General features: G+C 35.5%; 3 protein-coding genes across 4 annotated transcripts; 1 reads left to right on the forward strand and 2 right to left on the reverse strand.

The window, feature by feature from the left end:
• Nucleotides 1–1,796: 1,796 nt before the first annotated feature.
• LOC106393302 (tRNA(adenine(34)) deaminase, chloroplastic-like) lies at nt 1,797–6,387 on the forward strand. The gene is made up of 4 exons (XM_013834016.3): nt 1,797–5,325; nt 5,406–5,493; nt 5,691–5,818; nt 5,893–6,387. Exons 1-4 carry the CDS (start codon nt 1,937–1,939, stop codon nt 6,155–6,157), a joined length of 3,870 nt encoding a protein of 1,289 aa, XP_013689470.2. The 5' UTR covers nt 1,797–1,936; the 3' UTR covers nt 6,158–6,387.
• A 17-nt stretch (nt 6,388–6,404) lies between these two features.
• LOC106393310 lies at nt 6,405–8,534 on the reverse strand. Of its 2 annotated transcripts, none has more exons than XM_048755576.1 (5): nt 8,283–8,534; nt 8,056–8,161; nt 7,844–7,978; nt 7,617–7,737; nt 6,405–6,702 (listed from the first exon to the last, which is right to left on the reverse strand). In XM_048755576.1, the coding sequence occupies exons 1-4, from the start codon at nt 8,414–8,416 to the stop codon at nt 7,630–7,632; spliced, it is 483 nt and encodes a 160-aa protein (XP_048611533.1). In that variant the 5' UTR covers nt 8,417–8,534; the 3' UTR covers nt 6,405–6,702; nt 7,617–7,629. The 2 variants fall into 2 exon arrangements, with proteins under 2 accessions (XP_048611533.1, XP_048611536.1); XM_048755579.1 differs by having other exon boundaries at nt 7,844–7,972; nt 8,283–8,416.
• Nucleotides 8,535–9,980: 1,446 nt separating this feature from the next.
• Nucleotides 9,981–16,308, reverse strand: LOC106420320 (phosphate transporter PHO1 homolog 1-like). Its single transcript, XM_013861181.3, has 13 exons — nt 15,972–16,308; nt 15,583–15,886; nt 15,026–15,480; nt 14,874–14,945; nt 14,624–14,753; nt 14,212–14,335; nt 13,858–14,107; nt 13,608–13,757; nt 13,374–13,526; nt 12,997–13,275; nt 12,771–12,907; nt 11,817–12,667; nt 9,981–11,725 (listed from the first exon to the last, which is right to left on the reverse strand). The coding sequence occupies exons 1-12, from the start codon at nt 16,194–16,196 to the stop codon at nt 12,577–12,579; spliced, it is 2,370 nt and encodes a 789-aa protein (XP_013716635.2). The 5' UTR covers nt 16,197–16,308; the 3' UTR covers nt 9,981–11,725; nt 11,817–12,576.
• Nucleotides 16,309–22,455: the final 6,147 nt, after the last annotated feature.

A 22,455-nucleotide genomic window follows, 5' to 3' on the forward strand; every position in this document is an offset into this window, starting at 1 on the left:
TTGTTAATTAGCTTTCAGGCTTTTATCCATTCACTTGTATTTTTGAATTTGTGTGAAGGCGATTATAGACAAACATATAAAGAACACAATTCCCTTGAGAAGGATCAGAATATAATCGGAAGGTTAATTATTATTACTACGGGTCACCTGCACGTCCCAAAAACAGTTCTGGTCTTCCGGAAAAGGTTAATCAAAGATCTAAGATGAATGAGAATCACGTGTGTGATGAGGATGTATTTGGTGTGACAATTAGATGCGCTTTATTAATATGGTAACGCTTGGTAAAAGAAGGCACGTAAAACGTGGCAGGCCATGAATCATGTATTCATTGACCGAACCAACCATTTACAGTTCACAGAATAATCAAATCTATCATTTGCATGGCAGTTCGTAAAAGTCTTTGTTTAAATAATCCAAACGTGGTCCTGCTCTGGATCTTAGTTAATACTTAATACTAGTAAATCTTAAATCAAATCAATATTATAATATACGTTTTTTCTTACAAATCCAATGTTTAAAAAGTCCACAAGTTCTTGGGTTGACTTTTTGAAAAGAGAATTTTCCCACCGTTTTTGTTTTTGTTTCTCTTGGGCCTATTTTCCGTTCTTATGTACGCCCCTGCTCTTCCTCTTATTCGGCTGTCTTTGAGGCATCAGCCAGTTCTCAGGGACGTCTCTTCGGTCTTGTCCTCGCCGGTGCTTTTGCTCATGGCTTCTATCTTGTGTATCCCCTTTTGTGACTTTGAATCATAGTATGAAACTCTCAACTTCTATGTTAGTGAATCTGTAGTTGTGTCGCTCATGTTTGGTAAGAACAATTTCTTTTAGGGTTTTAGGATTAAGCTAAGAAGTCGAACTCTCTATGGAGATTTTATACAAGAATGAGATGTGCAAGCAATCATAGGGGACCAATGGGATCTATATGGGTTTATAAATGCGGTTATCAAACATATCATTCGAATTCAACCATGTCTTTCTTCGTGATTTTCTTTTTTCACAATCTAAGTGTGTGTTTTATACCATATCCTTTCTAGAATTTGCAACTAGAAACCAAAATTTGGAATCGAAAAAAAAGACATGGTATGTGTCTCTCCCGTCCATGATGGGATATTTGAGTGCGTAAATAACCCTCACGTTCTTTCCTGATAGTAGTGAGAGTAAATATCCAAACATTTAAATGTGATTTTTAGTGATTGATATTAAGGTCTTGATCATACTTTGGTCTAGTACCTGTGTTCCTGATGCTTTAGCTTTTAGTTGCCATTAACCAAAAACCTGAGTTCTAAGGCTTGCATTTGCTAATGTTTATACTTTCTGTTTCAAATCTCCTTTTGTGATGGTTGTTCCTTTCCTTATACAGAAAATCACAGAACCAACATAAGTTTTGGTTTTAGATTGCTCTTGCCCTGTATATCCTTTCAGGGCCGGCCCTGTATATCACCGCTAGAGCTGGGTTCGCGGATCGACTCGTCCCGCTTGACTCAAAATATCGATCCACATGATCCGCGAAGAAAAAATCGTATACCTGCACCCGCCCTGCTTAGATTTGCGGATAATCCACAAGACCGTGGGTAATATAAATTTAAATAAAATAATTATTTTAATTATATATTAATAATCTTTTTATAAAAATAATTAATATTTATAATTAAAAATATATAATTTTAAATATTTTTTACCAATAATACGGCCCAATATATTAAAAAGGCCTAATAAAAAAGCCCAGAGTATCCTCAATTTCGACTCGGTGAGATTCGGGTTTTACCAACTGAGTCGTACAGAACTGGTTTTTAATAATGACTCGCTCATTGTCGTCTTCCTTTGCAGATCAAATCCACCACTTTCCCATGTAAAATCTCATCATCGAGATCACAACAATGGTCTCCTCCTCTGCTTAACGAGCTACCTCATCTTCTTCTTCTTCTCTTCCGCCAATAATGTTCAACACATACACAAACTCGGTTCTGTGGCCGAGGAATCACCATGGTTACTCCTCTTTGCTCCCCGAGAGATCTGAATCTCACCGATTCGCCAAACCGTCTCCGAAATGCTGCTGCGCTGCTTCTCTCTCGCGCTGTTGCTGCTGCTCGTACTCAGCACCCTCCTTTGTGAAGCCTAAGGTGTCGATAAACCCTGGATTCGTGCTCTATGGCCTCAGACAATCCACGCTTATTCAGTGGCCGAGGAGGTTGATGATTGGTGTGAATAGGACTCGTCTTCTGGGTTGTGAGGACGATTTGCATTGTTGTGATTCTGAGGTTTATCCTTCGTGCGGTGTCGCAAGAAGAAATCGAAGGTTTAGGGTTAGGGTTTCGGATGAATCGAATGAGTGTTGTGAAGATGATGTAGAGGCTATGATTTCGTTTTTGAGTGAGGAAGTGGTAGGTGAGGGTAGAAACTGTAGTAGAGTTGAAGAGAAGAGGGAAGTGAGAAAGGTTGAAGCTTTTGGTAGAGTTAAGAGGGAGGGAGTGGAGAGACCTCAGGGATTTGGTAGGCAGGAGTATAGGCGAAATGGGGTTAGAGAGAATGTGAAGTTAGAGGAGAAAAAATATGAGTGTGAGCATTGTGGTGGGAGGAAGAAAAAGTCTCAGCTGGAGAGTGAGACTCGGCGTGGCTCTAAGTTGGTTACTGGTGGGGAAAATTTTAGGAGGAAGGAAGAAAGAGAAGTTCGACCAACAAGGACAAAGAGTTCCAGTTGTTCATCGTATTATTCTCTTGCTTCTTCTGGGGATTTCGAGAGTGACGCTGAGGATGAAGAGGAGGAGGAGGAGGATGTGGAGTTTCGTCGCGAGAACTTGAGAAATTCAGAGAAGAGGTTTGTTGAACAGTCAGCCAAAGGAATGAAATCTAGAAAGGAAGTCTCTCAGGTGCATTCGAGGAGGAAGAGGGACGAGAGTTCGAGCTATGGCAAGCAGGTATTTGAGGAAGGGGAAAATTCAAACCAGGCAGTGACTACGAACCAGAGAAGAAGAAGAAAGCAGATTAGTCAAACTGGTAACAGAGTGTCTGAGTCGACGGGAAATTACGAAGAAGATATGGAAATTCATGAGATCCATGTTAACGATGTGGAGACGAATTCCCAAAATCAAAAGATCTTTGGTGAAAGGGAGGACGAGAGAGTCCACTCTATTGTTAATGATTCTGAAAGAGAAAATATTGGGAGTTCTCAGCAGCAAGTGAAGGAAAGATTTGGTGCTCGTTATAGCAGTGAGGAAAGAGTGTCTGAGATGCGCAGGAGAACCAAATATAGCAGTAGCCAGGAGGAAGGTATACATATGCGCCAGAATGTTCCAAAACCGATAAATAATCGGCAACCTCCGGTGGAGGAAAGGATATCTATGCAGGCGGGTATGGGGACGAGTACTGAGCGCTTCTCTGGAAGTTCAGAAAGCTATAACACAAACATCAAAAATACTTATGTCTCGCAAAGCGAAGAACAGATTAGAAACCACGAAGTAAATGCTGGCGTGGTTTCTGGATTGCAATCAGAAGAGAGACAGCAAGATTATCACATTGAACAGAATCCCTCGCAAACGATGCAATCTGATAGAACTTCAGTGTCTGTCTCTCATACTAGTGATGTAGTAAGGTATACAGAAATTCAGAGAAAATCCGAGAAGAGGCTAATTGGTCAAGAAAGTACTACAACTGTGCAAATGGACAGCAAAGCAGGAAAAAGCGGTGCTAACTCGACAAAAGAAGGTCAAAAGGCCTTGGAGTTGCAAAGTTCTCAAGGAAAGCTCTCTGAAGAGCCCTCCAGTTCACAGTCATCTTTGACTTTGGTATCTGGAAACAGAATGCAGCTGGTAGATTTGGTTTCAGAGGAGATGCGAGGATCTGAAACAACACTGATTCCTCCTACTTCTCAGCTAGTAAGCAGAGGCTCAGGAAAAAGTTATGGAAGTGGTGGAGCTTTCATTCAAGAAAGTTCTCAGGGAACATCAGAAACTGGTTATCCAACAGCCTTTGAACATCCAGGAGGAGCAGGAGCTATTGTTAATAGTCAGTCTGCTGGAGAACTGATGGGATTTAGAACACAGGAAGATGCTCTAGGTTCTGCCCAACGGTTGGAACAGTCATCAGAGAAATTTATTGGGGAGTTTCTGAAGAAGGCCAAGCATGAAGTATCAACTTCAGAGACTGAGGAGCGAAGAGCTGAAAGTAATCAGTTGAAGAGGCGGGACTCGAGGCGTTCATCTGGTGGTTCAGGAGCAAAGGGACCTTCAGATGAAATGTGGGTTACAGATTCTGCTCAGTCTACTCCCCAACCAGTACCCACAGAAGGCAATGCAGCAGAGGGAAACGCTATCGTCAAAAGAAATGGTAGGTCCTTGTGGAGCGTCATCGCCGATATTGCTCGGCTAAGGTGGGGCTCACGAGCTGGAAGCCCGACCTCGAGTGCAAAGCCCACTGGAAAGAGTTCACCCAACGAGTCAGTTAGCAGTGCAACATGGTTTTCTGGACGTGAGCATGACGGAAGCAGTGAGGATAACACAAAAGCGGAAAGAGTTTCGCCACAAGAAGCTGCTCTCCCAGGTCAGTCAGAAGTTAGTCAAACTTCGTCAAGGAGCCAATTTGAATCTTCTGATGCTACGGAGCGGAAGCAGCAATCTGGGAGGCATGAAGGTGTAGTCTCATCACCACCATCCACAATATTGGAAGGTGGCTCTGCATCTTATCGCATGCCTTCCACATCTGATAATCAAATTGTTGGCGTGGATGAGGTTGATGAAGGTAGAGAATTTGAGTTTCGGCTTTCTGAAACAGCTTCGACAGAGGTGCCAATGAGACTGCCAAGTCGAAATCTGATAAGATCTCCTGCTATCAAGGATCCATCAGAATCTAGTCCCCCCGAGGTACCTCCCGATCAAAACGTGCCGGTGGGAGAAGGAAGACGCTACCGGGCTCGTGTTCCTGAAATGGATGCAGAAGAAAAGCCGTTGATATTTCCAGCTCGCAGCCTAAGGTCTCCTGTTGTAAAGGGACCTTCAAAATCCCTTCCCAGCATGGTATCTGGCAGTAGTAGCTTAAGAGGGCAGGTGGAACAACAACAGCCTCTAAGCGCAAAATCCCAGGAAGAAACAGGTTCCACATCGACAGGCTCCCCATTGACACAAAGGAAACTTCAGAGGAAGAAACAGGTTGTGAGGGACAGTTTTGAAGAATGGGAAGAAGCATACAGAGTAGAAGCTGATAGGCGAACAGTTGATGAAATATTCATGAAGGAAGCGTTAGTAGAAGCTAAGAAAGCTGCTGATATGTGGGAAGTACCTGTTGGGGCTGTGCTTGTGCATGACGGGAAGATTATAGCTCGGGGTTATAACCTGTACGTTTAGTTTTCTCTGAACCCTATTTTCATTCTATACTCTTTTTCTGGATCCATCAAACTATAGTATTGGGTTTCAGGGTGGAGGATCTTCGGGATTCAACCGCCCATGCAGAAATGATTTGCATTCGAGAGGGTTCCAAAGCACTTCGTTCATGGAGGCTTGCGGTAAACTTTTCTTTCTCGCTCTCTTAAACACCTCCCTCATGGGTGTGGTGAAATATACACATTTGTTACATTGCAATAGCAGGAATAGTATATGAGCATAAGAGTTCAAGTTTTAGCAAGTTAAAATAAAAGCGATCTCAACGATTACTAGCAGGGTTTTGATACGTGTATCTTTGACTTGCCTAATCTTCCAACAGGATACAACACTTTATGTAACACTAGAACCATGTCCAATGTGTGCGGGAGCCATACTTCAAGCAAGGGTCAACACTCTTGTGTGGGGTGCTCCCAATAAGCTTCTCGGAGCAGATGGCAGCTGGATCAGGTAACTTCTGGAACTGAGAAATGTTGTTACGGAACATTGCAGAGTCAAAATCGTTGAACATGATTACGTTTCAGGCTGTTCCCTGGAGGCGAAGGAAATGGATCAGAAGTTTCGGAAAAGCCACCGCCTCCAGTTCACCCGTTCCATCCAAAGATGACAATCCGGCGAGGAGTTCTGGAATCAGAATGTGCTCAGACAATGCAACAGTTTTTCCAGCTGAGGAGAAAGAAGAAAGACAAGGACTCAGATCCACCGGCTCCTACCGATCATCACCATCATCATCATCCGTCGAAACTCCTTAACAAGATGCATCAAATCTTACCCTTCTTCTGTCTGTAGAAGCTTGCCTCCAAGTGTTCATGTATCTTTGACGCAGCCAAACCACGGTACAACTTTTGCATCTGATCTGTTCAGAATTGTATATTTATTATGTCCACTGTTTCTTTGTTAAAATCTGAAGACCAGGTTGGTTCATTGTAATCCCAGTGATTGTAATGTTAATGCACACTTTCTATTGAAACACATGTTTTAGTTTTGGGTTATATAATCATTTTTTTAGAAGTGGGTTATGTTATGCCTTGATACCAGTTTATTAAAAAGCTGTTAATTATTGGGACAATGCCCTAAAAGCATTTTTTTTATACACAATGCTGTTACCAATTTTTTCCTGCACCTTCCATCTGAACAAAATGGCTTCACATTCAATCATTTGGAATGAAAGTAGGGAATGTGGTTGGGAACTATCTTTCTGCTGGCCATGACAGCCTAAAATTTGTAGCTCTCTTTTCTATCACGGATGTGTGGACATACTTGCAAAGCTACATTTTCCCCATGTATACACCAACACATTATCAAACTTGATCTGATAGAAAAAGAACAAAATTAGGGATGTTACGGTGGGTTTGTACCCATGGTTTTACTCAAACCCATAAGTATTGGGCTGGGTTTTTACCCTGAAATAGATAGATGGGTTTAGTATGGGTTATTAATTTTAGAGAATATATTAATTTGGGTAAATCCAATAGGGTAATTGGGTACCCACAGACTTAAAAAAAAATATACGTCGTCGTTTGTTATGTCTTCTCTCTCAAATCTGGAAAACGAAGTCTGTCTCTCTCAAATCTCAATTAAGCTGCGTCCTCTTCATCTCTCTCAGGTTATCTCTCTCTCTCTCACGTTCTCTCTATCTCTCTCACGTTTTCTCTCTCTCTCTCACGTTCTCTCTATCTCTCTTGTTTTGATTTTGATTTTGATTGTTCTCTTGTCTCAGGGAAGAAACATCATCAGGTTTTGATTCTGATTGTTCGCTTGTCTCTGCAGCAAACCCATTATCAGGTTTCCTCTCTAACTCTCTTCTCTAGCTTCTTTTGATAGTGAAAGAAAATTAGTGTTGTTGATGAAAAATTTGGATATTATTGAATGTGTTCGTCGAAATGTCCCAAAGAGAATCTCTCTTGTTTTATATAAAATTGTGAAAAATTTACATTTTTTAAGAGTTGAAAGAAGACCCTTTTAGTGCATAGATATTTAAATTATCTTTTTATTAGTATATAAAATGTATAATTTGATTATGTAGGCAAAAAGATATAAATATTTTACATAAACTCTTTACAACAAATAAAATAGTTTGGGTACCCATGGGTTAACCTATACCCTACTGGATTATTTTATGGGTTTTAATTTAACCATAATGTTTATGGGTTTTCGCGGGCTGGGCATAAACTAGGTCGGGTTTTTTGTGGGTTGGGCTGGGCTGGGCTGGGTTATTTCACCCATTTTAACATCCCTAAACAAAATTGAATCAAGCTTTATCAAACTTGATCTAATCCCAAATCCTTGGAGGTTTTTTGACGGAAGTCGTACTCAACAATGAGACCAAGATTGTCAACCAGTTGATGATGCTGAAGACATCCACCACACTGCCAAAGGAAGACAATCAAACCAAATGACTCTCTTTTGTTTTGTCTCTCCTCAACTCTTGGACATTCTAACCAAACATTCAAGAAAACAGGAGCAAAGTCTTACCTGGACAAAGACAAGGCCACGTTCATAAGCCAGCTGATTGATAAGCCGCTTTGTTCTTTCTCCGCATGAGTTGCAACTGAACTCCACAAGCAAACTTCTTCTTGGTAGTTTAATATCTACAGAAGCAACCTGTCCCTACCATAACAAACAACAATACCAAAGTCTCAGACAAGAGACACAAACACCATTGAGACCCAACTTCATTGAACTACCTCTGAGGAACCCTTTGGTTCTTCTTCATCAGTGAGAGACCAACAAACAGAACACGACCGGTTCCTTTGCTTGCGTGTCAATTCAATCACACGAGCAGTTCTCGAGCTGGAGAAACAATAAAAGGATGACTCTTTAGGAGATTTTCGTGAAGGAAAGAGAAGTTGAGATGAGACCCACGAAAGGAAACGTGATGGAGAAGAGAGAGAGAGAGAGTTAAGCTTAGGACCTGTGTAGAGACGATATAGGGCTTTGTTTGTACGAGAGAAGATGCGGCTTGTAGAAGCTGATTGGCTTCCGGTTAGTTATCGGAGAATAAATTGGAGCGATAACCGGAGATAAACCGGCCACCGTAGTCGCCATGTTTTCGTGTTGTCTCTATCGAAGGTAAGATAGTGGTTAGGTCTAGGACGGAGGAACGGTCGCCGTTGATTTTCTCCGTTTCAACTTTCAACGTCTCAGATCTCCCCACCTCAGCTACACATCTATATTATTAAAACTGAAGTACACTTTAGTAATGTTTGGAAACATGAATAGTACTATAACTGAAAATTGTTTGGAAACGAAGATAGCAGTACTACATTAATTGTATTTCCATATTTCACTCATATTAATTATATTGTCTTAACAATATTTCACATCATTAATTATATTACCATAATAATAATAGTGTAGATTTTATTTAGTAGTTAATCAATATTAGTTTTGTGTCAATTATAAAATCAAAAAAAGTAAAATAACTGAGTTTTGCATAAGGTTAAGCGTTTGTTTTAATTTGTTTTACTATAACATTTTTTTTTCAATCAGTGAAAAATTACGTAGCCAAAAACATAATTCAAAAACATGTTTAGTGAATAAAATCATAACTTAAATCAAAATAATAAAAATGAATTACATTCATTGTCACTTAATTTTTCACTCAATATAATTGCTTACTAAATAAAAAAACTCTTTCAGTTTCACTTAATTTAGCAAAACACATAAAAAATATCATTTATATTAGTTTATAAAATCAGTTAGGCATGAACACTAAATATCCACTTAGGTACGAGTCGTTCCTTTCGGGTATCGTTTTATTTTGTTTTAAAATTACTCACTCCTTGAATATTATAAATTTATGTGTAGGTTTTGAGTTGAATCCTTTTGAGTCTGGATGAGTTTGGTTCTGATGTATATGACCCTAAAATATCTAAATAACCAATGTATTTGAAACGGATTTGGATATTTGTACCAAAAATAACCATATTATCTGATTCGATCTGGATCTTTTGAATACAATTAGTTATATTACGACATATCTAAAATATAAAACACTAATTATGAAAAACAAATATTAATGTATAAAAATATAAGTATAGTTTTATTTTAGTAATTTCATTAATTATATTACTTTAACAATATATCACATCATTAATTATATTTACCGTAAAAGTAATAATGTAGATTTTTATTTATTAGTTAATCAATATTAACTTTGTGCAATTATAAAAAAAATAAAAATGTAAGATAACCGAGTTTTGCATATGGTTAATAGTTTGGTTTAATATGTTTTACTAAAATTTTTTTTTGTCTTAGTTCCAATTGGTGAAAAATTACATAGCAAAACACATAATTCAAAGGCATAGTTTATATGAACAAGATAATAATTTAAATCAAAATAATTATAAAGTATTACATTTATTATCACTTAATATTTCACTTCATATAACTATTTTATTAAATAAAAAATTCTTTCTATTTTTCTTATTTTTGCCAAATATATAGAAAGAGTTTTCTTTTTAATCTATTTGCAAAATCAGTTAAGTATGGACATTCGGATACTCATTGAGGTACAAGTTGTTTCTTTCGGGATTAATTTTTTTGGATTTTTAAATTAGGCGCCACTTGGATATTATAAATTTATGTATGATGCTTGAGTTGGATCCTCTCGGGTCTGAATGATTTTGATTTTGATGTGTAGAAATATAAAAATATTTAATTAACCAATGTATCTGAAAAGAGTGTATATTTGTACCAAAAATAATCTTATTACCCGATTCAATCCAAATATTTTGAATACAATTAGTTATACGACGACACATCTTAAATATATAACACTAATGATAAAATAACAAATAATTTATAAAACCGTAAAAATTAACACCCGCACGGGCGTGCGGGTCAATCTCTAGTAAGTTTTAATCTTTCTGCCCGACCAAATCAATATAACACACTGTTTTGTAATTGTTGATTGGCAAAATCATAGTTTTTATTTATTTTTTAAAACCTTAGTGTTTTTTTTTGTCAACAAAATCTTAGTTTACTTTTGTATAACCTAATTAACAAAATATTTTAATATTATAATAACATAGATATCACATATACTTTTAGGGACAATTTGCTGAATACTCATAAGGAGCACTAAAATGAAGAATATAGCCATTCTACAGTAAAAACCCATCGATGTGACAAGTTCACCTAAAATTGTCCGTAATAACCTCCGAAGCGCGTGTGCGTGCAAATGATTCCAATGCACATGCTATACTATACTATATAAAATGTAATATAGTCTTAAAAGATAACCCTTAAACCTTAAACCCAAACCCTAAACCCAACTTCTTAACTCAAACCATAAACCATAATGGAACTACCTAAACCCTAAACCAAAACTGTAAACCATAAACCCAAACCATAAACACAAATTCTTAACCCAAACCATAGACTCAAACGGAGCTACTTAAACCCTAAACCCCCTAAATCCAAATTCTAAACCCAAATTGTAAAACCAAACCATCGTCCATAACGAAGCTACCTAAACCCTAACCTTGAAGGTCTAAACCCAAACCGTAGACCCTAAACCCAAACCTTAAATCCAAAACCCCCTAAACCGAAACTCTAAACACTAAACCCAAATCGTAAACCCTTAACCTAAACCCTAAATCCAAATTGTAAAACCAAACCATCGCCCATAACGGAGCTACCTAAACCCTAACCTTGAAGGTCTAAAATATACTATATTTCATTTAGAATAGTATGGCAATTGATGATAGTTACTATATTGATGATTGGGAAAAGGAGGAAAATGGATAGGTGAGGAACAGAAGGGGAGGAGCAGGAAGGAGGAAAGATAGAAGTATGGAGGAAAGGAAGGAGGAATGGAGAGAAAGACAAAGAGAGATCGGGGGAGGGAGGGGAGGAGAGAAAGAGTAGGAGGGAGTGTAAGAGTGAAAGCGACATAAGAGGAAACTATACTATTTTGATGAATAGATTAGTATACTATAATGTAATGTTTATTCAAAGATTGTATGAAAGCTATATAAACTGTCAATACAAACATGTATGTGAATCTCCATTAACTTAGAACATTCATTCAACACAATAGCAAAATAATACCATTTATAAAGCATGAAATTTCAAAACGCAAATACACATTACCACTCAATATATAAATAAGGTGAAAGCTATATATTAGCGACAATACTGAAGGATAAGACAACAAAGCTGATGGAGTAGTGAAGGAGAAGAATCATAAGGCAAAGGAGATACACTTTACCGAAGAGGAGGAGAAGAATTGTAACATACTATACTGTAATTATAAAATAGAATAGAGTACATTGCACAACGTTACTGTTCATCTTCCCCAATTCAATCCATCGTCTGTTTTCACTATCTCCAACCCAACAAACCAGACACCTGATATATATAATCACCCACAGATACAAGACGAGATCAGCTTGAAACTTAGACTATATACCCAAATGCTATGAAATCAAATCAAACTTACCTTGATTTGTTGGGTTTGGAAACTCAATTGTGCCGCCGTAAAATTGAAAAAAACCACTGAAACCCTAACTCTCAATATCCTACTTATACCGCACGACCGAAAGCACGCACACTCTTCAAATCTCCCTTCTTCGCTGTATGCAAGAGTTTGTAAAGTAGAAACAATTTTTCAATTTGCAAGATAATAATACTCGTTGATGTTTACACGCGCAGAAAAGGTTATTTTTGGCACTTTACACAACAATATATAACATATAGTAGCCAAAGTGATGTTATGGGTATGGAGTTAATTTTTCCTTTTCTTATGTATAAAGACTCCAATTTCCCATACTTTTATGTCCTTACAGTTAGAAACATGAAATTAAAGTAATATTAGTTTTTAAAAGGTATGTTCTAATTTTCAGCACATATTTGTCTCGCCAATTTAGATTTGCATTGGCTATCTTAAATATTAACACTACAACCTTGAAGTTACAAAATAATTTAACTGGCAATTCTCAAGAAAATAAGACAAACTCTTTCGTATTTCTCCTTTTTTTTTTATGAAGAACCATGAGGAAAGAAGGGAGAAATAAGATTCTTCATAGTTACATCAATTTTCGGACAAGAATAATAATAACAGTAATTCAAAAGATTCCTGATCAGATCACAAATACATGGTTGATCAAGAAAATAACAGATCCTTCTGTTCCTTTTTCTTCTCGTGTTCTTCCAAATCTCTGACAAAGCTAATAATATTAATGATAACCTATTCCATCAGGTCAGTCTTCTTCATCAACTTCTCTGAAAGGAAGTGGTACTGTCTTCACAGCTCGGAACTTCCCTGCGTTATTTAGGTGCTCATTCTCCAATCTGCAACAATGGTTTTGTTATTTCTCCCACATAAGCATCACAGTACATTTAATCTTTAATCTGATACCAAAAAGAAAAACTTGAAAATAGAGATTAATTTTACCTGTAAAAGTTCCAATGTCCTCTCCTAATAACTTCAAGAGCAGCCAAGAATAATCCTGTAACTCTGTAATCCACATGCTCAAAACTTGAGTGCAAAACTGTTTGTAGCCATGCCAACCTCAGAACAAGATTTAGAACCTAAAAACAGAAAAATCAGAGAGGATAATTAAAAACATTTTCACTAGATTCATATGTTATTTGGGTGATAAAAGATTTTGGATTTGTACCATGGAGAAGTAGTAAATATATTTTTGGCGAAGCATGAGTTGGTTCCTAAGCCAACGGTTGTTGGAATTGCGTTGAAGTAAACCCCAATCTTTTACAAAGTCCCAATACAATTGGTAAATTGTGGCTATGCTTGACATAGCCACCACAAGGCAGAGCCAACCAATGCTCCTCTCTTTCTCATAAGCCACTTTGGTTCCAGCAGCTAACATCGCTGACACGTACTTCCCTAGGTTCACTAGGTGGCTCGTTTCGCCTTCATCAAACCACCTCCTTGCACACTGTGGCAGAGACTTTTTCAGTATTTTATAAAGGGGATACCCTAACTTGGGAGAGAAGAAAGATAAACTTGGGGAAGAAGCAATAGTTCAATTTTTACCTGCATTGCTCTCCAGTAGTATGGGAGGAAGGAAACTGCATAGGCGAGATCTCTGTAGTACTTGACTCTCATACAATATCCATAGTCCTGTGTTGCGTAGCTACCTGTCATATAGTAGCAGGCTATGTATTCAAGGTTCCTTAGCATCGGTACCTGTGAGTTAACCCATTTTCAAAGATCAGATTTTGATTCAGGGTTTATGTAAGAGATCAGGTTCTTAGCTCATGTTATTACCTGGCTGCAAAGTTGATCAGCCATGAAGAAATCGAGCATCAAGACTTTGTAAAGAGGTGAGAAGACAATGTTTCTGATGACTGATATAAGCCGGTAACGACTTGATTTGTAGAAAATGTTTATGGGACAAATAAGTATTAAGAAGAAGACCTGCAAAACCTCGAAAATATATAACCAAACATATTTAGATTACAACTTTACAAAAAAATGCAAAACACATGATGAGGAGTGATTAGTGTTTGTTAATTACCAGTAATAAAAGTCCAGGGATCACTTGAACTTGTCCAAAGGAGTAACCTTTTGCGAGAAGCGAGAGATGAGCAAACATGACACCGGTTATCACAGACATTGAAGCGGTACATATCAAGAACACATCTCTGAACTTGAGCTCATTTTCGGACTCAAGTTCGAATATGAAACTATAGTTTATCCTTGCTTTTCGCCACATAAATATGTTGCAACCATATAAGAATAAATGTAGAAACAAGAGCCCAAACATGCTGCAAACACACAAAAATATTAAATTTGCATTAACGTCTATTTGTTAATTTCTCATATATATGAAGATTACCATAATCATCAAGATTTTAATTAGATCACTCGCCTTAGTACAGGATATGCAGTTTCCATGTAGAAAGTGTTCTCAGGGTATTTTCTATACATTCCAGTCAAATGAGCCACAATGATGTAGCCAGCAAGAAGAGCAACAAAGCAACCAGTGAATAGACCTGAATAGAGATTATGATTTAAGTACAAGATTAAACCAGACCCATATAATCTCAAACAAGAAAGTTTGATTACAAAGATTCTTCAGCAGACAAGATAATGTTATGCAACAGAAAAAATTTAACAGAATGTGACGCTCTTAGTTGTCCACCCACAAAACTATAACTTACATTTGTGGAATCCTAATGTGTTTTGTGATAGGGTCCAAATACTTTTTATTTTTGGTTGGTCTGACAAATAAAAATGTCACAAAATCTACAGGTAAAATGTTAAAGATAAAAAGGTCTCACCAATGAAGAAGGTGACAGAGTGAGACTCTTTACGGTGGTGCGGTTTCAGATATTTCATTGCCTTTCTGCGATTTTCTCCTGCGAAGTGCTTGATGAACCACTCTTCAACTTCGTCTGATAGATTTATTACCTGTCATGTCCCAAGATTACAATCACTTTTAGATAAAAGTGATAAGACAAGAGTATAGGTGTCGATTTTCCGCTTGCACAGACATGAAAAACAAGAATCTAAAGTAGAGTTTCCATTTACCTTGTCTGAACTGTTGAAGTAAGAACTTTCAACCACTTTGAGATATATTGGAAGGATTTGTTTTCCAGTAACCTGAAACATCATAGTATGGTCTTGTAATTAAAAATGGAAACAAAATATGGTTGAAAAAAATGCTCTATTTTAAAGCTTACCTTATCGAATTTTTTGAGAATGTTCATGAAGGCTAACATGTTCAAGTTTCTGTAAGTTTTGAGATAATTCAACCCTTTGTAGAGTTCTGTTAAAGCACCTTTGATCATCTTCTCGGCGTGACTTAGTTTTTTCTTGCTGATTCTTAGCTTGTTTACTCCATCTGGACCACTTTTCTTCGACGATGATTGGTTTATCAAATCTTCTTTGATCATGTAACTTATAGCTGAGAATGTACGAGAAGGGTTTGTCAGTGGAATCTTTATCGTGAGATTCTTCCCCTGGCAGCTGAAAACTCGACCAGAAACCGTCCTCAACTTCGAGTTCTCGTTGTTGATTTTGATTTGTTCTTCTGATCTAGAAGACTCCAATGCTTCTGTCCCATTGTTTTCCAAATCCTCTAAGCAAGATTCTTGAAGCTCTGTTTGCTCTGATCTGCTCCTGATAGAGTCTTCCTCTGCATCAAGAAATAGAGCAAACTAAGTAAACCAATTCTTGAAATCCATGCAAACATATAACATTCAATATTTTATATGTTTGTGTGATATCTTATTATTACCACATAGGATGGTGCATGATATGGAGTCATCTTCTTTTGATTCTTGACTAGACTCTCCATTGGCTTGCTTTTGTTTAAAAGCATCTTTTAGCTCAATGAGTATCTCCATTTGCTTCTTCAAGCACTCTCCTCTCTCCAAGAACTCTTTCTCCTTGGTCTTGTAGAACTGATTCACTTTGTTAAGCTGTGTGTCCAGACACGTGAAGAACTCTTTCGCAGCATGGGTATCATCAGCAACCTTCTCCAGAAGTTCCGTCTCATACACGTCACTGTTACTTCCTGAAGAAGCAAGCTTTCTATGAACCTATTAAAAAAATCAAAATCATTAATACAAAACAATGAATAGTTGTTAGGTAAATCACAAAGGATAGAGATATTAGTTTTAGTACTTTGATGGCTCTAGAGTGTTCCCGTTCCTTGTTACCGAAAAGGGAAATGTTTCCTAAAGAAGACTTGATCGTTTTGATGAGAGAAGTTTCTGTGTGTTTGTTCTCAACTCCATTGGTTAGCAAATGGATTTTCTTGAGGTCTTTCTTGAGCTGAGAGAAATCGACAAAGGCGTCTTTCCATTCAGGCACAAGCTGCCCCTCAAACTGCTTAGTGAACTTCACCATATCTTTTCTCTCTTAAGTCTTAAATTTGAGAAGAAGAGAGTGTGTTTGTTTTGTTGAGTGTAGGGCAAGAGAGGACGATGAGGTTTGTTTTATAGTGGACAAAAGAAAAGGCAGAGAAAGAGAGGAATATATTTGACTAGGCTTGCTTGCTCCTACTGATGATGCCTCACAAAGCACATTCTCAAATATCCTTCCTAAAACCAAATCACATGTTCTAATTTTTTTATCCTATGCTTCTTCAACTTGTGCTTTTAGGGAGGTAAATCTAGTGTCACGTGGGGACCTATGTTCTCGCCGGAATATATTCACCAATACTTTTCTGGTCGCCGGAGCTTCTTGTATCACTGTCCACAACTACAAATGTTTCATCTATGACTATGAGTGAAGCTTGTAACGAACTAGATGAACGGTTAAGGGTAATTTGGGTATTGTTCATTGGATAACCTGAAATAGTAAGTAGTTTGTAATGGACCAAAAATAAGTTAGGAGCCGAGAGACACAAAAGGTGAACTCAGATAGGACCAGCTCGATTTCCACCATGTTTTTTTCGAATGGTAATGAGATTTTGAAAACATATCAATCTTAAAGAATCGTAAAAAGAAGAACACCAACAACCAATCAAATTTTGATTTTCATTGTTACATATTACAATTGCGGATGTCAAAACCATGCTATAGCAGTAAAGTAATGTAAGTTTTTGCCAATCAGAACATGGATTGATGTTCTTTATAATCCACTTCCAGAAATACAAAATTACAATGCATATGCATGTAGAAATAATGTTTACAGTGTTCTTTTTGCATATTGCAAATTCTTAAGTGGCGGCAATGTCCTAGCATTAATTTGAAATGTAATTCAAGAAACCGAAGTGTGCAAAAAAAAAAAAATGCAATCTATAGCAGGTTCATCAAATTTTATAATAAACTTCAATTTGTAATATTTTAAAAGCGTTCAACGTTCTATTGCAAACAAAAACAAAATATATATATATGCTTTAACACATAGTTTTTTTTTTTGGTAAAATGTTAAGCTTTAACACATAGTTAACTGACTATATTTTGCATAACCACAGAAACTTTCCATATTTTGTTTGATATCAAAGAATATAGTTTCGCATAGGCCTAGTTTCGCATTCTAGTAATAAACAAATATTATGCGAATTCAAATATGTTCACTGAGGAACAAAAATTTGAGTTTTAGATGCCATTTTCGTAGTATGATTTTAATATTTGTCTTGTATTTTCTTGTTGTTCATTATTTTATATATTTTAGGCAAGACATTACTACAACGCACAGGATGCCATAAAGCTTTATGCACGCGGTTTCTAAGTACGTTTTTGAGCAACCATTCGAATGGATGGCATTGAAAGTGGTCATAATGTGCACAATACATATTCTATTCTCTGTACTAGTAATTAATAAAAATGGTAAATATTTTGCGGATAAGAAATATATATTTCAAACTATTGTCTGCTAAAAAGATTTTCGGATAATGAATTATATTTCACTACTGATGCCTTGTACCTTCTGCCTGATATATTTAGAATGATCGACGTTTACTACACATATGGAGGAACTTTTGCAATGTAAAGAATTGTTTTAGACTTTTACTATCCAACATATCTCAAAAGCACAAAACAAACTGGCTGATAAACTGACATGCAGTTCTCGGAATCTGCCTAATTTCGTATAGCCTTTTGTTGTAAATATATATATATATATATATATATATACCCTATGTTTTCGGAATCTTGCCTTCATTGTATTTTCCTTCAATGTTTTCTAAATATATATATATAGGCGTCCTTCCAATCACAGAAAGTCCATATATCATTGAAAGATAAATCTAAATTTAACGTACAAACTAAAACTCAAAGTCACACTACAGACACCCACAAAACTTATTTACCCTAGTTATATCAAATTCCCTAAAACCTATTATACTATTACAAATCTATTATTTTATCGGTTCCTAAAAGATAAATGTCTCAAACTTTTTTAAGATTGTATATTTAAGTTTTCAATACAATTTTTATTAATTAATAATCGTGAACTGTAAACTTAAAAAAAAACTTTTAAAATATTATTGGTTTAGAAATATGAGAAATTGGTAAATACAAAAAATAATAGATTTATTATCAAAATTTATTCTGTTTTAGTAATATGTGTAAACACACATCATACATCTTTTAGGAATATGGAGTATTATTTAACAATTTTTAATTTAAATTATAGAATTCCTGAACCATAATAAAAATTTTGATTTTTCGGAAACTATTTTTCTTAATTTTTTTAAAAATCAGAATCGGCTGGTCAAACAAATAAAACCGCAATCAACATGAGAATTTGGACTTGTTATAGCATCTCTAACTCACTTCTATTTTATCTTTATAATAGCATTTAAAGACAAAATGATTCTAATTCATCTCTATTTTTTTCTAAAGTAGAGATTGTTTTTTTCTCCCTCTATTTATAAATAAAGAAATAGTATTTATATATTTTTTATTATATATATGAAAATTGATATTTTAGAAAAATATATTGGAGCAAAACTCATTTCTGTTTTTTTAGAGTTTTTTTTAATATTTTTTAATAAATTAACAAAATACATTGGAAGTGTTATTATATATTTAAAACGAGATGTTTTATTTTTTAGATCCGAAAACCTTGCATAAATTCACGATATCACCCCTATGCGGCGAATCAAATCTTCAGTTATTTACTTTTGTTTGAATGTCTGAAATTCAACAACAATAACGTGTTTTCCTCTTTCCCTTTATTTGATACCATGATTAATTTATCTGTTTGATAAATTTTGAAATTTAGTTGTACGCTATAGTTTCATTAAATTAAGTTTTATTCGAAGGTATATAGTTAAATTTGTTTCGTAGTTGACTAGTTTTAGCAATTTATTAGCTAAAATTAATATTCAATCTGAATATAATTTTATGGATTTACTGTGCTTTTTAGTTTTACAATTTAGAGTGGTTGAAACTGTTAAATTATAATGTTAGTATTAGATTTTAAAATACCTTTGTTTTAGAATAGTCCATGATTATATTAAGATATGAGTTTTTGGGTTGGACTAAATACTTGACAGTTGACACTCGTCTCTTACCCGTTATTTGCTAAAGCCAACAATATACAGTCGAGACAAGTAGCAAGTCTTTTAAATTGAAACTTGCAAGTAAGTCAAATACGAACTCTTACAAAAAAATTAACTACACGATTTATTTGGACGTGTTCTTGTGTTTGTTAAACTAAAAAAGTTCATTTATATCTTATCGTTTGAAATTTATATCTTATTGTTTGAAACATTGTCATATACGAGGCAAGTCAAGTGGCGAAAAAAGGAGAAAATTCAAATATCCAGCTTGTGTCCATATCTAATGAATTTGTTTAACATGATACAAGTTGTGTTTTCGAAATAGTATTTTTATATATCTTTTAATTCTACATATTTTTCTTTTTTTTTTCTTTTTTCCCAACTTTCATTTTTTCTTAGAGTGTTTCAGTGCATCGTCTTTGTTTCTTCCGGCAGCCACTGTCCTCTCGTTATCATCAGAGGATGTGGTCTCTCTTCATCTCAGATCTCTGTCTCTTCGTCTCGTGGTATATGGGTTTTCTACAAATTATTTACGGTATTCTCCTCGTCAGATTTGACAGCCTTATCGGTGGATTGGCGGTACTAGAGGACAACATCTCTCTCTTTAGATTCGCCTTCTACTTTAATCGGTATCTCAGTTGTCTTCCGAGCATGTGGTGGTCCTCTCTGAGTGTGATGGCACGAAAGGCAACAAAGAGTCTCTTCTAGGACTGTCTCTGCTTCCGGTGTGGTTTGGCTGGGGGTAAGGTGAGTTTTTCGTTGGGCATGTGATCAGTAGTTTCTTGTTGGATCTCTGATTTCACTTCTCTGCACTGGGTCCCTTTGGTGGTGGCGCATGGAGGCTGTGGAGGTTTAGTCGCTGACGCTGCTTGTTGTTGTCTACGGTGACACAATTTTCGATAAGGTTTGCTTCTGCTGTGTTTGTGTGTTCGGCCATGGTGTTTGTCGTTTGTGTCTTTTTCCTCCAGGTTCAATGACTGTGCTGGCGGTCTGGATCTCCTCCCAATAAAAGCTCCATCAATCTTAGTGTATCAGTGAAGTTATGGTTTATGTTGTGTAGTTTGTGTGCGTTAGTTAGACATCAGCCTTATATGTAGCTTGGTATTTGGTTTCTCTAGAGGATTTTTTTTTGCTTCTGGTCTTCTCTACATGGATCTTTCGGTTAAATGGGTGTATAGGGTCACATTTGATAGAGTTTGAGGTTGTAACCTTGAGCTTCTTCTCCCAAATGACGGCATCCTTGATTATAAATTTTTCCTCACACTGCTGGTTTCTTCTATTCCCGGTTACTTTGTGGGTCTGTGCTTGGATTCTTAACCAGTATGAAGCAGTTAGAATTCTTGAAAGCTGTGGGCACCATGCTTATGGAGTTTGAGGGTGCCTTATCTTTCGGCTTATTTGTTGCAAAAGGCTCGACTATTATGTTGTATCATGTGTTTTAGGTCCTTCATCGTTTCGTTAGCAACCTAATTTTTGATCGGGGTAATATCTTCCAGTTATATTTTCTTGTTCTTGTGCATTGCAAGTTTGATGTTTATATTTCTTCACCATCTCTGCTAGTTATTGTAATTATTAGGGTGGACAAGAATCAAATATCCAAGTTTATGGAGGTATTTGTGATCCAATCCATTTCATTTGAATAATCAATTGTTTGATCTGATTCGCTGCGTAGCTACCTGAATATTCGGTGTTCCGATATCCGGTTTTTAACTAGATATTTGATTCGATCTGTATAAATAAAATAAAAAATCAAAAGATAATATAAAATAATAATATTTTATTACAGAAAAAAAGTTATTTACTTTTTAAACTCTAGTAACTAAATAATTAATTTAATAAGTAAAAATACTGTAAAACTAACATAAAATATAATGATTATAGCATATATAATTATGTAAATATATGCATCTATGCATCTAACGAATCATACTGGATATTTGTTCATAAATATTAGTATTTATGATTTGATCATTTTTATTAATATTGCATAGTAGTATTTTCTTTGCTTTGTAGAGTTACGAAAATCTGAATTTTCGGTTCAAATGAAAATGGATAATGAATCAAACAAAAATTTATAGATATTTAGCCACCTTTAGTAATATTTTCAAAATAAAAATTGGATACAAAACTTAACATTTTACTTCCACAAAACATACAAGTTTTTTATATAGTTTGGGGTGGTCTGGATTTTTTAACACATCACTGACCTTAAAAGGGTAAATATTTTTTTTTTGTCAACTTAAAAGGGTAAATATAGCTGTCGATTATCCCACACTTACTGGATTTTCTGTTAGATTAAAAAGACAATACCATTTTAACTTGTTTATATTTAACGTTTGAGAAATTTTGATTTCTCGACTTTGGATTTACAAGCAAATTCTCCTCTAAAGGAAATCACTAAACTACTATTTATCAATTATTTTATTTATAATTTTAATAAATTAGATTAATGGGCTAATCCAGTGATCCCATAGCCTTCTGGTGACCAGCTAGTCCAATTTTATAAACACTGTCTACAAAAGTCGGTCCTTTTTTCCCGAACATGACGGGCTGGGAAATGAATCGATAGCTAAAAGTAAGATAAAAATAAACATTTCCTTGAGAAAATAAGGAACAAAATAATTTAACACCAAAAGAAATAATCTGTAGGCTAATAAAGCAAATGATAAATGATTTAATATGATAATTAAATTTTAAGACCAAAGAGACAGGAGGATAATGATGGTCTGAATCAGAAGGCATTTATTCGTGTCTCACATATTTTATTTAACACCCACTTTCTATTATGTTTTCACAAAATATACTAGAACTGCTAGATTCAATAGTTTGATGTAAATTCTCCTCTTTGCAATATTTTTTTACGGACTATTGTAAATTGTTTCTTTCAATCCTCTACATTAAGTTTATATATAATTAACCACGTCTATACTATTAAAATAGAAGTACAAAAACAAATTACCCCTTAGTTTTTTCAAATTATTTACAAACATATGCCAATAAAGTAATAAATTTATTTACATTTTAGTATTCTTTTCTTTTATAGTTTAATTAATACATTTTTCTAAAATATAATACAACAAATTATATATTACTTATTTAAAAAGGCTTCTTATAATTTAGTTAAACAATAAATTATATTTAATCAATGCACAA

Source organism: Brassica napus, chromosome A2 (genome assembly GCF_020379485.1).
Source record: "Brassica napus cultivar Da-Ae chromosome A2, Da-Ae, whole genome shotgun sequence".
Classification (NCBI taxonomy): domain Eukaryota; kingdom Viridiplantae; phylum Streptophyta; class Magnoliopsida; order Brassicales; family Brassicaceae; genus Brassica; species Brassica napus.

Bases quoted from the DNA above. Each gene is read 5' to 3' on its own strand.
- LOC106393302 (XM_013834016.3), top strand. From the start codon at position 1,937: ATGTTCAACACATACACAAACTCGGTTCTGTGGCCGAGGAATCACCAT. The intron at 5,494-5,690 runs GTAAACTTTTCT...ATCTTCCAACAG, and splicing joins TTCGTTCATGGAGGCTTGCG to GATACAACACTTTATGTAAC. The intron at 5,819-5,892 runs GTAACTTCTGGA...ATTACGTTTCAG, and splicing joins GCAGATGGCAGCTGGATCAG to GCTGTTCCCTGGAGGCGAAG.
- LOC106393310 (XM_048755576.1), bottom strand. From the start codon at position 8,416: ATGGCGACTACGGTGGCCGGTTTATCTCCGGTTATCGCTCCAATTTAT. The intron at 8,162-8,282 runs GTCCTAAGCTTA...TTGTTTCTCCAG, and splicing joins CCTATATCGTCTCTACACAG to CTCGAGAACTGCTCGTGTGA. The intron at 7,738-7,843 runs GTAAGACTTTGC...TTCCTTTGGCAG, and splicing joins GTGGCCTTGTCTTTGTCCAG to TGTGGTGGATGTCTTCAGCA.
- LOC106420320 (XM_013861181.3), bottom strand. From the start codon at position 16,196: ATGGTGAAGTTCACTAAGCAGTTTGAGGGGCAGCTTGTGCCTGAATGG. The intron at 14,946-15,025 runs GTAAGCTTTAAA...ATGATGTTTCAG, and splicing joins TTCTCAAAAAATTCGATAAG to GTTACTGGAAAACAAATCCT. The intron at 12,908-12,996 runs GTACAAATCCAA...TTCTGTTTTTAG, and splicing joins ATATTTACTACTTCTCCATG to GTTCTAAATCTTGTTCTGAG.